At 38.3% G+C, this 13,239-nt stretch overlaps 1 protein-coding gene across 4 annotated transcripts in view; it reads right to left on the bottom strand.

Annotated features, from left to right (window-relative positions):
* Positions 1 to 13,239, bottom strand: part of MYO16 (myosin XVI) — a 377,675-nt gene that overhangs the window by 119,632 nt on the left and 244,804 nt on the right. For all 4 annotated transcript variants that reach the window (XM_071807296.1, XM_071807294.1, XM_065829663.2 and 1 more), the window contains 4 exons: positions 10,209 to 10,320; positions 6,703 to 6,820; positions 5,866 to 5,937; positions 5,101 to 5,242 (listed from right to left, as the gene is read on the bottom strand). In XM_071807296.1, coding sequence (XP_071663397.1) covers positions 5,101 to 5,242; positions 5,866 to 5,937; positions 6,703 to 6,820; positions 10,209 to 10,320 — 444 coding nt within the window. The remainder of the gene's footprint in view (positions 1 to 5,100; positions 5,243 to 5,865; positions 5,938 to 6,702; positions 6,821 to 10,208; positions 10,321 to 13,239) is intronic.

The raw sequence follows: 13,239 nt of genomic DNA, 5'->3' as shown, positions 1-13,239 counted from the left end.
CCAGATGTGGTCTCATCAAGGCAGAGTAGAGGGGAAGGAGGACCTCTCTCGACCTACTAACCACCCCCCTTCTAAGACACCCCAGGATGCCATTTGCCTTCCTGGCCACAAGGGCACAGTGCTGGCTCATGGTCATCCTGCTGTCCACCAGGACCCCCAGGTCCCTTTCCCCTACGCTGCTCTCTAATAGGTCATTCCCCAAATTATACAGGAACCTGGGGTTGTTCCTGCCCAGATGCAAGACTCTACACTTTTCCTTGTTATATTTCATTAAATTTTTCCCCACCCAACTCTCCAGCCTGTCCAGCTCTTGCTCAATGGCAGCACAGCCTTCTGACATGTCAGCCACTCCTCCCAGCTTGGTGTCATCAGCAAACTTGCTGATAGTACACTCTATTCCCTCATTCAAATCATTGATGATTGAAAAATACAGGCCCCAGTACTGACATTTGAGGCACTCCATTAGATACAGGCCTCCAACTGGACTCCGCCACATTGACCACAACTCTCTGGCTTCTTTCCTTCAGCCAGTTCGCAGTCCATCTCACTACTCGATCGTCCAGACTGAACTCCCTCAGTTTAGCTGTAAGGATGCTGTGGGAGACTGTGTCAAATGCTTTACTGAAGTCTAAGGTAGACCACATCCACTGTTCTGCCATCATCTATCCACCTCGTTATGTCCTCATAAAAGCCGATGAGGTTGGTCAAGCACAAGTTCCCCTTGATGAAGCCATGTTGACTACCCCTAATGAGACTCTTATCCTAGATATGCCTTGAGATGGCACCAAGGATGTCGTTCCATCAGTTTCCCAGGAATCGAGGTGAGGCTGACTGGTCTATAGTTAGCCGTGCCCTCCTTCTTGCCCTTTTTGAAGACTGGAGTGACATTTGCTTTCCTCCAATTCTCGTGCACCTCTCCCATTTCCCAAGACTTGGCAAAGATGATGGAGAGTGGTCCAGCAATGACCTCAGCCAGCTCCCTCAGCACCCGCAGGGTGCATCCCATCCAGACTCACGGATGTCCAGATTGCCTAATTGCTCCCTAACCCACTCCCCATCAACTAAGGCAGACTCCTCCATTGTCCTGACTTCCTCTGGGGCCTCAGGGATACGGAGCTCCTCAGGACACCTTCCGGCAGAGTAGACAGAGACAAAGAAGGCATTTAGTAACACTGCCTTCTCTGTATCTTCTGTCACCAGGGCACGCACCTCATTCATCGGTGGGCCTACATTGCCTCTGATGTTAGTTTTATCTGCCATGTATTTGAAAAAGCTCTTTCTGTTGTCCTTATCCCCTCTCACCAGGTTTAATTCTAAGGAGGCCTTAGCTTTCCCAGTTGCCTCCCTACACCCACTGACAACAGCCTTACATTCTTCCCAAGTGGCCAGCCTCTCCTTCCATGATCTATAAATTCTCCTTTTCCACTTTAGCTTACCCAGCAGTTCCCTGTTTAACCACTCAGGTCTTCTGGCTCCCTTCCTTGACTTCCTACGTGTCGGGATGCTCTGATCTTGAGCCTTCAGGCCATATAAGACAGAAACTCTTTGCTAACTAGATAATAAAATATCATGCCTTCTACTTACTAGCAGGCAGGCAAGACAACATTAAGATGTTCTCAGTCTTTTATACCTAATTAGCTTGGTTTTCATCAGAAAAGTAAAGCAGTGTTTCACAAGAGTTCACAGACATTCTTAAATCCCCATAGATGTAAAGTCCTCTTGCAGAATGAGTCAGGGGTTATTAAAAATCATCTTAAGATATTTTATTACTAATATTTGGATCACTAGATCCAACTTTGCCAATGTGTAATCAAGTACCTTGAAATGCCACATTTAGGCAGCTGTGAATGCTGTAGTCTATTTTATCTACAAAACTGAAAAATCAGTAGACTTATTTGAATGGAGGTAAAACAGTAGTCAACTTTGAAGATTTGAGAGACTTGGGAATAAGTTCACCGAGAATATTCTCACAAGAATAAAATCAGCAGAATAGGAAATAATTGTATGAATTAGTGAATATAAATAACGAACATTAAAAAAAATGATAAACACCTGTGAGAAATTTTAATAGCTTTCTCTAATCTCATTCTAGAGGGCAATTACAAAAAACCAGTTTCTCCCCAGTGAGTTTCTTCAAAACAATATCAGGATGAACAAAGTAATAAACCTCAAAGGTACCTTTCAACCAGTCCAAACTAGCATCCATGGTCATAATGTAGATCTAACTAGACAAAATTGTAAGTAACTTTTTATGAAGGGGAACAACATTTCTGAAGGTATATTATCTCACTTAATACTGTCACCAAAACTATTGCTTTATATTTGTTGGATAGTATATAAAGTAATGAATTTGCTGGATTCTGGCAACACTTTTATCCTCTATACTTAACACCTCTAGAGTTTGGTCTTTGCAGTTTTTCATAGAATTGTCTCCTTTTCCTTTAAATCTAATGGCAATCATCACTTTACCTTGCCTAAAACCAGCCACAAGCTATTTCATGGTAAATATAAACCAATATTAATGACCTAGCAGCTTTACCATGAAAGTTAAATCCAGGTAACTTGTTTCCTCAAAAATGGCAAGATCGAATATTTCTCTTAGGGTTACTAGGCCAATAAATCTAATCTTATTGCTTCATAAATTCTCACTGAAGTGGGATGGAAGGACGGTTAAGCTACCTCACAACACAAGAACTGAGTTAGAAACCTTATTCCAGGTTTCTGATAAACGTTTCATTCCATTTGGTCTTATCTAACACATTAGTTAGTGTTTTTGGTGGGTCTTTAAGCAGAGGTTTACTAAAACTACGCCAAACAAGGTAAAATGCTGCTAATTGATAGAATTGCTCAGAAGAATATGAACTAAATCTGAACCACATATCACACAGCTTCACACAATGACTTGCATTAATCCAACTTGCATCTTAAACTGCTATGCCTTGATTTACTACTACAAATTATGCAATATGATTAGGCTGGACTAAAAAAACCCTGGGGTTGGGGTATTATTTTCTTATCTTAAGCCAGCTAACTCAAGTAAGGCTGAAATATCAATGGAGGATGATCAACTTTATTTTCGCTTAAAAAAAAAAAAAAGCTATTTAGCTTCATGTTTGGAAAAGGACCTGAGGCCGAATTTGGCCTGCTGAAATTCAGTATGTCTTATCAGCACTGTCAGTGTATCATGAGCTAGTTAGCTTCCTTTAGCCAGCCTAAATGAAGAACTCCCCTTTTTCAAGCATAGATACAGTATAAATCTACTGTAAATTCCTCATTCCTGACAACACAAAACAGCTGTCCTTTTTTAGCTAGGACAACGTCGCATAGTCTTCAAGTTACCACACAGGTAGAAATATTGTCACCGAGAAGTATTTCCACAAGGTAGAAGTCACCTCAGGCACATATGATTACACTAAAAGTAGACTACAGAGTACACAATTTACAAACAGGTTTAACTTTCATTATTTGAAGATCCTATCATACCTAGAAATTGTAGGTTGACATTACTGAACAACAGAGATACACATCACACTACTCTTAAAGACTGTGAACTATCAAATTGTGAAATTAGACATCAAAAAATTATTTCAAATAATTTTAATAGATTTTTAATATACTGATTCTAGTTTCCTTCCTCAATGGCCACTACAAATGACCTCACTGTGATTAGGAATACCTGAGATGGATTGTTTGTCACAGACATGCACCAAGCTAAGCCCATGTTCTATATATCCCAGGAATGAATGGGGAAGAACTGAATGTGACATGTCACTGTCTTTCCTACTACAAATTAGGACATGGACAGGAAAGTTGCTTTAGCTTGGTTATCCAGGTGCCTGTAATCATAACGTACTGTGCAATCAGAAGCAGACAAGTAAAACAATTCTGTATTACTGGCAAACCTTCCTTTTGCCTCCAGCAGGAAGCCAGGCACTCTGGTGGTATATACATAATGATGGAAAGCTTTTATGTGCAGAAAGTTCTGAGTTCCTCAGGCATGGTAGCTTTTTCTGTTAGCTACGTCTATGGAAGAGAGATGTAATTTATTACTAATTGGTCCTCAAATGGGATAGAAATAAAAAATAAAAATAACACAAAACAAAATAAACAAAAAAACCCCACAACAAGATTGTGAAGCCTTCAAACTCTTCAACAAGTCTAAAAAAGGGTTCTTGATATTTGTCCTAAGAAGCCAAGACAGATATCATATAAGAAAAATATACTTACTCTTTTTTGGAAGTTCCACATCTGTCTTTTGTGGATTTCCACCTACCAATAATGCCAAGACATCTTAGCATTCATTAGAAAGCTTGTTTGAGCATCTAGTTAGGTCTGCTGCAGGGATGTCAAACCCATTTTCAATGGGGCCCACATTGTCCTCACAGTTACCTTCAAAGGGCTGAATGTACTTTTAGGACTGTATAAACGTAACTTCTCCTACAAATGCAAGGCTGATGTGGCCTCCAGTGAAAATGAGTTTGCAACCCTTCATCTACTGTTTAGTTTGCTACTTTGATTCTGCAGACGCTTCTTTTTTGTTGTTGTTTTTTGTTTGTTTGTTTCTTGACTGCTCCACTGACACACATTAATTAGCATTCATTTTATCTAAGAAGCCACACTAGACAGCAACAACATTGATTTTAGCAGCTGATAACCTAGAGACATCCAGAAAGTACTTAGAACATTTAATTCAATGAAATGTAAACATTTGAAGGCCTGGAACAAAGTTTTCTAATACCCTGTGGTAAGTTCATAGTTTTGAGGAGAAAGAACAAGAATATTCTGCACTAAAAAAACAATGAGCAGCTTATTGCTTGTTGAAAGACTTTATGCATTCTGTACTATCAACTCTTAAAAGGCTAGTAATTCTAACCACCAATCCAGATTACTGCATAATGTACCATGTCCCCCTACCCAAGCAAATTAATAAACAAATATGTTACAGAGGAAACAATTTGAAGGAATGGCCAGTGATTTGGAGATCCAAGCGTCACTGCCATGGTATCATAAAATGGTCTAAATGCTGGAATTATGTTTCTTTTATGGATCTGGATATGAACAGATAATGACACACATAATAGTTTGTAATGACATTCCTACCTGCCAGTCTCATCTTGATTTTGAAGGTAGCTGTTGATTGTGTTGACTAAAAAACTAAATAAGCGACCATACAGAGATTTTGCCAAGAGATCCCGGTAAAATTCTGCAATCTCTATAGTATGTCTCCGTACAATCATGTCTCCTAAGAGAGAAAGCAGAAAATGGAGATGAAAGCATGCTGTAAAGCTCACCTTAAGTAATTTTAGTTACAGATCCCCCTTTTCACTTCTCCTTTGCCAAACATATGCATGGTGCTGGTTTTTGTTTTTGTTTTCTGAAGCCTTCAGTGAAAGATGAGAAGACCCTCAACAATTGCAAGATCTTCAGTTTGGAAGCTTGTACCTTTGCCTTTTTTTTTTCTATAGGAAAGGGTATGCATACCACACAGAACTAGCATTTTACCAAGAGAGGCTTTTTCAAAACTTTTTTTTTCCTTTTATTTCAGGACACTCTTGTTGACTTTAGTTCTTGGTATTAATATTTAATCTGTTATCTTGACACACTTTTGGAAGATTCATCAAGTTAGGAGTCTGTCAGTGTCAGACTGTGAAACTGCTTTACTCCATATTACAAAGACCTTTCTAATTCAGTGTCCCAGCCTGACTTATTGCATGGCAGATAATCCTACATATTCCTCAAAGAAAATTTACAAGACCATACAAGGAATAAGAAACAAAAATGGTCTGCTTTCAAATTTTTCAAATCAGAAGGATCAAAAGGCCACCATGGTCTGATCTATGAGAACGTAAGCTTGGAAAAGATTACCTTTAAAATACTGAACATCAGTTGTTAAGGCTGAAGCGAGCTCATCTGTTGAAACCTGCAGCATCCCTGCCACTGAAATGAAAAGACAATTTAAAGAATGCCTGGCTTGTGCTCTACTGCATTTTTATTTTTATAACAGATTTTCTTATGTAGATGCTATGTTTTAATAGTGAAAGAACCCACACACAAAAAAGAAAAGTGCTGTCACAGGAATAATCAAAATTAATGAACATACAAAATCAGATTACTATAATCAGCACTTTGTGAAGTTTGAATGTCTCTGTATATTACATTACAGCTTTCTTTCCTCTTTAAAGGTTACTTAGGACTTTCCCCAGGGCTTGGCAGACTTTCTCTTGTATGAGAGTGAGAGTATGCTACTTATTGACATTTTGTATCCATAAGCCACTTTGAGGAGATTTGTTAGTGACCAAGAGGGCAAACTTCAAGGCACAAAAACAAGACATAGATTTTTTTTTAAGACATAGATTTTGAATGTAAGGAATTCAGTTCAATGCAAATTGTTCAGCTGTTGACAAGCAGCACAAGAGCATTTTAAAAGAAGACTGACCAAAGTGCACTGTCCGATTTATTTTGGCAAATGGTAGCATTAAATATGACATCAAATGAGATAATTTGCAATACCAGTATCTTATTTCATCCCATAAAAATCCATAGTTTATAGAACATCCAAGTCAACTGGATAGTGTCTTCCTACAGTAAATTATGAATTTTCAGTAGTCTTTTTTTTTTGTCTCCTTGGAACTTTGTTTCCACCTGTCGGTGGATCACCGCAAGTGCCCTGATCGCGATGCTCCATGGTCACATCCTACTGACCTTGTTCCAGTAGCTGCAGGTCTGACACAAATGCTGCCTCAGCGTCTGTCAGAGCCGTAAAGCGAACATCTCCAAGATGCAGAATTGCTGAGAGAATTACGAACAGGTTCTCCACCTCCTGTACGTATTTTATGCAGAATTAAAGACAAAGAAGAGATCTGTTGGGCACATCAGTGAAAGGCAATGCTTTATAAAAATACAAATTCCATTAGTTTGCATCATTGGCATTTGCTAAGTTAAAAAGTACTCACATGTGAACTATTAACAGGAAATTTGGATTTAGAAATCACACTGGAACTTATCTAGGACATATACCAACAAAATTACCTTTCTTTCCTTTTGTTTTAATGTAAATCATATTAACTACTGAGTTAAGAAATTTTACAGAATATGATAAAAAATACTGAAGTCTCTTTAATGGATGCATTATTTCTGCAAGAAATAAACATATCTTCTCCATAGACAATTTCCATCAAGACAAATTCTTTATCTGGGAATAACAAGGTTTGTTTTTTGCTCAGCCACTTGCACTCACGAACAAAGTGTCCAGCTCTAAATTATAACAGGGTCCTGGTAGTAAAAGATGTACTTAGGGTCTAAAAAAACCAAAAGCAACCTCCCTTACTCACACACTTTCCTCCCATGATTGCATGATATGTTCTGATGCCTTTAAGGCTGTGAAGCAGTTATCTTTAGGGCTAGATTCTTCCTGGCTTCTTTTTTACCACAACAAGAGAACTAATTTTGTTAATCAGGTTGATTTTGTTTTGTTTTTAATGTTCTTAAATTCAAGCAAAAAAAAAAAATCATGAAATATGAACCAAAAAATGCTAAGACATGGAAAATATTGTGGTTTTGGATTTTCTTTTTTTTTTTTTTAAGGTCAGTTATATAACAATAGTGTTCCTTTAAAATTATAAAACAGGAAACTTAATATCCACTATAGCATTACAAGGCATTATGCATGGCAAAGTTAATTGATAATTCTTTGAATATTTTTGAAAAACCATATTTGGAACCTGATTCTACTGAAACATCAGAAGTGACAGTGAGAGGTCTCACTTACTGAAATCTGTAGAATAAGATTAAAAATACACTACAAATTAAATACTTAGCCACTACATCTCCTTTATTCTCAGGTGACTGTAATGAATTCAGAACACACTGAAATCAAGCATGTATGACTTTTTCTTCTTCTTGTTCCCATCATCAGAGGACATTGAAAAAAGCTTACAGTCTTCATAGGATACAGACTACAGCACTTCCAATACTTTTTAAGCAAGTTTGATTCTCTAAACTACATTTTAAGACAGGAATTTAAATCTCTTACTGTATGAGATAGATGCAAATAGGGAAACAGTATATTTTTTTATTAATATGGTACCAAATATTAATATGGTACCAAAGCTGAAGATTTAGATGAGCTGTATACAGGCAAAGTCTGAAGAAGACAGCTCTTACAATAGAAGAACTGTCGTGCTAATATGGTAGTCAAGCTAGGGTGCTGTTCCCTATTTCTTGGGAAGGCCTCTTAGGCAAGATGCAAAGGCATCCTAGTACTGTGCCTTTCTTGCTTGTTATCTTCAGAACAGATTTGGGGATCACTGTACAGCACTGAATGGCAGCAGGCTGGGATAGCTGCTTATTCTAGTGATTTTGATAGGGTCTTGGGTTTAGTTCATGTTTCAGATTCTCAAACACTTTTTCATTGTGCTCTAAGATACGTTTCCTCAACTTTAAAACCATTTTTTAATAAACATCAACATACTTTGCAAGATACCATTAAAGACTGGTAAGGAATGTTTATGTGGTTCTTCAGAAAGATATTCTACTTTAAATGTGGCTAGGTAGTCAAGGAATAATACAGACAGACCTTTCAATGTACCTCAGAAGTAATGGGTAGAAATTTTAGGAGATGTGTTTTATTTACATATTCCCCTCTAACCTTCAGAATAGAAGATCAGCCTGCAATACTCTGGCACTCCACAGATTTCTAGCCTCCTAAATTATTATTCTAATGCTGCTTGGATATGGAGGAGCCTTAAAGATGGTTTATGTTTTTCTGAGAGGCAACTTACTTGCTTTCAAGAACTCTGAGCAAACTGAACTTGAAGTGCCGGATCCAAAATACTGTCTTTTTCTGTGTAGAGTGTTCTCAAACAGTTTATGTAGGCTTCTAAAATATGGTTCATCATGCATTCAGCTATTTATTTATGGGCTGAACCCCTTCCTCAACAGAACAAAAGAGTTGATAGAGATCTCCAGCCACCCATGGACACTAGGCTAAATGCAGAACTGCCTGGAACTTTTGCTAGTGAAGTCTACAGGTGCAGAGTTTGAGTCTTTAAAAGGAATAATTCCGTTAAATATAGCCACGTGTCCAATTTTGTATGTGGTCATGTGAATATTCATGAAAAAAATGACACTTCTTATATTGAAAGTTGGCATAGGTTACCAAACATTTGTTATACCTTATCTAGGGAATGCCAAACTGCTGCATAAAGTACCACCACTACAGAAGTCTACCTCACACCTAAATAACAGCTTCAACAGACTCACTTTTTTTTTTTTTCTGATAGCCCTTCATCCCTTTTTATTACAACTGTTGCCCATCTGCCATCTCTTATGATAACCAAGCATACTGTCACATTAAGTTTTCCTCTGCTTTTTTCTTATGATGCTAAATATCATGTAGGGGTGAACAAGTTTTTAGCTCATTCTAGAACTACTACTGCTTATGCATTTGTTTTTGGAGAAGTGCCCCAGCTACAGTGTGCTAGGTAGCATATACGTAGTAAGAAATTTGCAGTTTGCTAAATATTCTAGTATCCTGAAGGAAATTACACAGCTTTTATGAGCTCTTATACTCAGCCCTCCATTTCTCCTGATTCCCCTCAAACTTCCGTCCTCCAGAATTGCTTCTTGAATAATTTTCCAAATTATATTCTTCATTAGCTTTATAAGATTAGACAAACACCAGATCTATCATCTTGATGCTTTCTGGGGGTTAAGTCAGCACTTTCAAGTTACCCAGCTCTAATTTTACTTGACTAAATATGTATTTACTTTTTTTCAGGTGGTGCTAGCAAAGGCATTTGGAATGTGTGTTTCACAAAATTAAAAGGGACAGGGAGATAATCAGGAAAAGAAAAAAATTCCTGTGGGTTTTATGAGGTTTCTGTATTATGGGATTTGATTGTTCCTTTTTATCTGTGTAATTTAATTGTTCAGAGTATTATACCTTGAAGCTGTTTTGTGAATCTTTAAGAATGGAAAAGATTTACATTGTTGGCACTGTGTCTAATTAAAAGTGATTACAGTAATTTCCCTGGAGTGAACTAGTACTGTGCATTGTTTCAAGGTCTTAACCAACAGAAAAAAAAAAAAAGACAGAAAGGCACTTGTGTTCCCCACAGAAGGTTATCAGAGACAGTTCCCTATGGCCTGCTCTTAACTAAGTAATATGGTGATTTTAGCCACAAATAACATGAGCTCATGTAACTTACCAGGCTATTGAATCCCATAGAACCTAGAGCTTGTTTTAGTACAGCTAATTTCTCCCTGTTTTGAGGGTCGGCTGTTAACATCGTCTCTTCCAGTACGGTCTGGCTTAGATACCTGCACAAAGGAAAAAGAAGCATATGCAGTATTTGTAAGGCCGGTGTACAATCACAGAATCATTTTGGTTGGAAGAGACCCTCAGGATCATCAAGTCCAATCATAACCTAACTCTAGCACTAAACCATGTCTCTAAGAACCTTGTCTAAATGCCTTTAAACAGCTCCAGGGATGGTGACTCCACCACTTCCCTGGGCAGCCTGTGTCAATGCCTGACAACCCTCTCCATGAAGAAGTTTTTCCTAATATTCAATTTAAACCTCCCCTGGTGCAACGCGAGGCCATTTCCTCTTGTCCTATCACTTGCTACTTGGGAGAAGAAACCAACCCCCTCCATGCTACAACCTCCTTTCAGGTGGTTGCAGAGATCGATAAGGTCTCCCCTCAGCCTCTTTTTCTCCAGGCTAAACAGCCCCAGTTTCCTCAGCCGCTCCTCATCAGACTTGTGCTCCAGACCCCTCACCAGCTTCGTTGCCCTTCTCTGAACTCTCTTCAGCACCTCAGTGTCTTTCTTGTAGTGACGGGCCCAAAACTGAACACAGACTTCAAGGTGGGGCCTCACCAGTGTCAAGTCCAGGGGCACGATCACTTCCCTAGTCCTGCTGGCCACACTATTCTTGATACAAGCCAGGATGCTGTTGGCCTTTTGGCCACCTGGGCACACTGCTGGCTCGTGTTCAGCCAGCTGTCAATCAACACCCCAATCAGGCTTTTGAGGTTAAAAGCCAGCTACGCCCTTCTAACCAGAGGTGTATCACAGATTTTTCTCAGCCTTTGGAGGGAACAATACCAGTGACAGATGGGCCATATTTCTTTTCTTGAGCTTCTGCTCAAGGTTCCCCTCCACCATCTTTAGCCCTACATGTAAGATAAAACTTCAGATTTAATTTATACCACTGGGAGTTTGCCATTCTTGCACTACCAGAGATTTCCCTTTAGAAGGACGATTTGAGGAGATCCTCTGATAACTCTGACTGCCTTAAATTCCCCTCCTGCTGGCTGAAGAATAGATAGCTGTTATTTGCCCTATCCCATGATGAACATTTGCTCCCTTAGCAGCTGAATGGGCAACAGGTATACTCAGTGTCTCTTAGAACAAAGAAGTAAATAAGCACATAGAGTAGTAAGTGTACAGCCCTTGAGCTGTACTGCTTTGCACACTGTGAAGCAAAACGAAATTTTACAAACCTTCCCAAAAATAATGATTAGAAGAAAGACAGACCATAATATAGCAGCTAATTTGAGAAAGAAAAAACAGAATCAACACAAAGAGTAGTAACATAAAACAGAATAATGAGAAACTATAGTACAACAGACTATTGAAAAGAACACCAATCTAACCTTTACAACAATGTATTTTGACCTTGACCATCTTGATATATGTCTATGGGCCAGATTTTAAAAAGTATTCAGTTGTCTTCTTATAGCTGTAATCACTAAGATTGAGGTGTCTGAATATCTTATGGAATCTGATTTTTAATTACAGCATGCTGAGCATGTAAAAAGATGTTTTCTTTTATCATTATCATTAAATTATCATAATCATTAAAATACACATTCATCACAGAATTGACAATCTTCACAAACATCACTTATGTCAACAAAAGAACTTTCCACACCTAAATCAAAGTAACATCATCACAACACAAATAAAGGTGGACAGTTCAACCACCACCTCTCATCCCTTTACCACAATTACAACAACAAAAAATCCCCACAATTATTCTACTCTCTAATAAAGTTTAGTCCATGATCTGTCATATAAAGATGGGAAATGATACTGGTTTAATTTCTGACAGTTCTTGTTCACATCCCTACACTAATTGCACTATAGAGGAGACACGGTTTCAAAATAAAGCTCTTATTACCACAGAAAGCCTTGCAACGCTCTAGTAAGGATGGTAGCTCTTGTAAAGGTGGTCTTCTATCTGAATGTGAGTAGCTTTTAGAAACATGTGGAAGAATGATTTAGCATTTGCACTTTTCTAACTGATATTGGGGTTTATGAGTCATATGTGATGAAACGCAGACCATATTTTCAGTAGATGGATACCAGGTTTACAAGCGTAGACTTCCCTTGGAGTGATAGTGACATACATCACCCAAGCAGGTGGGCAGAGGAAAAATGATGGGGAAAAAAATCATGTGCCTGGGTGCATAAGCATTTTTTGCACCCACAGGAGAACTCAGTCAGCAGATATCTCAAGTACAAACAAGCCTCAAATCACAGTGGCTAAAGGTGGTGAGTTAACACAGCCTCTGAGAACATGGGTCTATGAATATCACTGCCAGCGTTCTGCACCATTTCCTTGAGGTTACTCAAAACATTAATTTTGTCCAAATCAGGTAGATACAAGTGATAGCACAGCTGTCAAATTAGCTAGAGCAGATGATGCAAAGTATATGCCAGACTTATGCTGGTTTTTTTGTGTATTTTTTTTTTTTTTACATTGCCTGCATGTTTCAAAAGGAGACTAGAATACATCTGATAATGAACCTGGCATAGAACCTACTGGTATAAAGGTTAATCCAGCAGAAAATTTTCCACTGTTCCGAATTGCTGTGTGAGCTTATACCAGTTCAGTGCTGTGCAGCATGTGCATAATTTTGATCCACAATTAGGAAATATACAGCAGCATCCACTCTGCTGTCAAAATATCCTATTCTAGAATGGCTGGAGGAGTTGGAAGCTTATGGACATTTCTGTAAAAAAGCCTCCTCACTGGTATTCTCCCTGAATAATTATTTGTGTCTCTCTGTGTACCGAGCAAGGAATATTCTTTCATGTCCTGTGAAGAGAATATTGTATACTACTTTTATTTATACAATTAATTAGTTTTGGTTATTTTTAGCATAGTTAAAGTACTAGTGGGTATCATTGCAGCAAAAAAGATACGTGAACACTACCAACACAGGTAG

This window comes from Patagioenas fasciata, chromosome 1 (assembly GCF_037038585.1).
Source record: "Patagioenas fasciata isolate bPatFas1 chromosome 1, bPatFas1.hap1, whole genome shotgun sequence".
Classification (NCBI taxonomy): domain Eukaryota; kingdom Metazoa; phylum Chordata; class Aves; order Columbiformes; family Columbidae; genus Patagioenas; species Patagioenas fasciata.
This window is presented reverse-complemented; position numbering and strand designations above follow the sequence as displayed.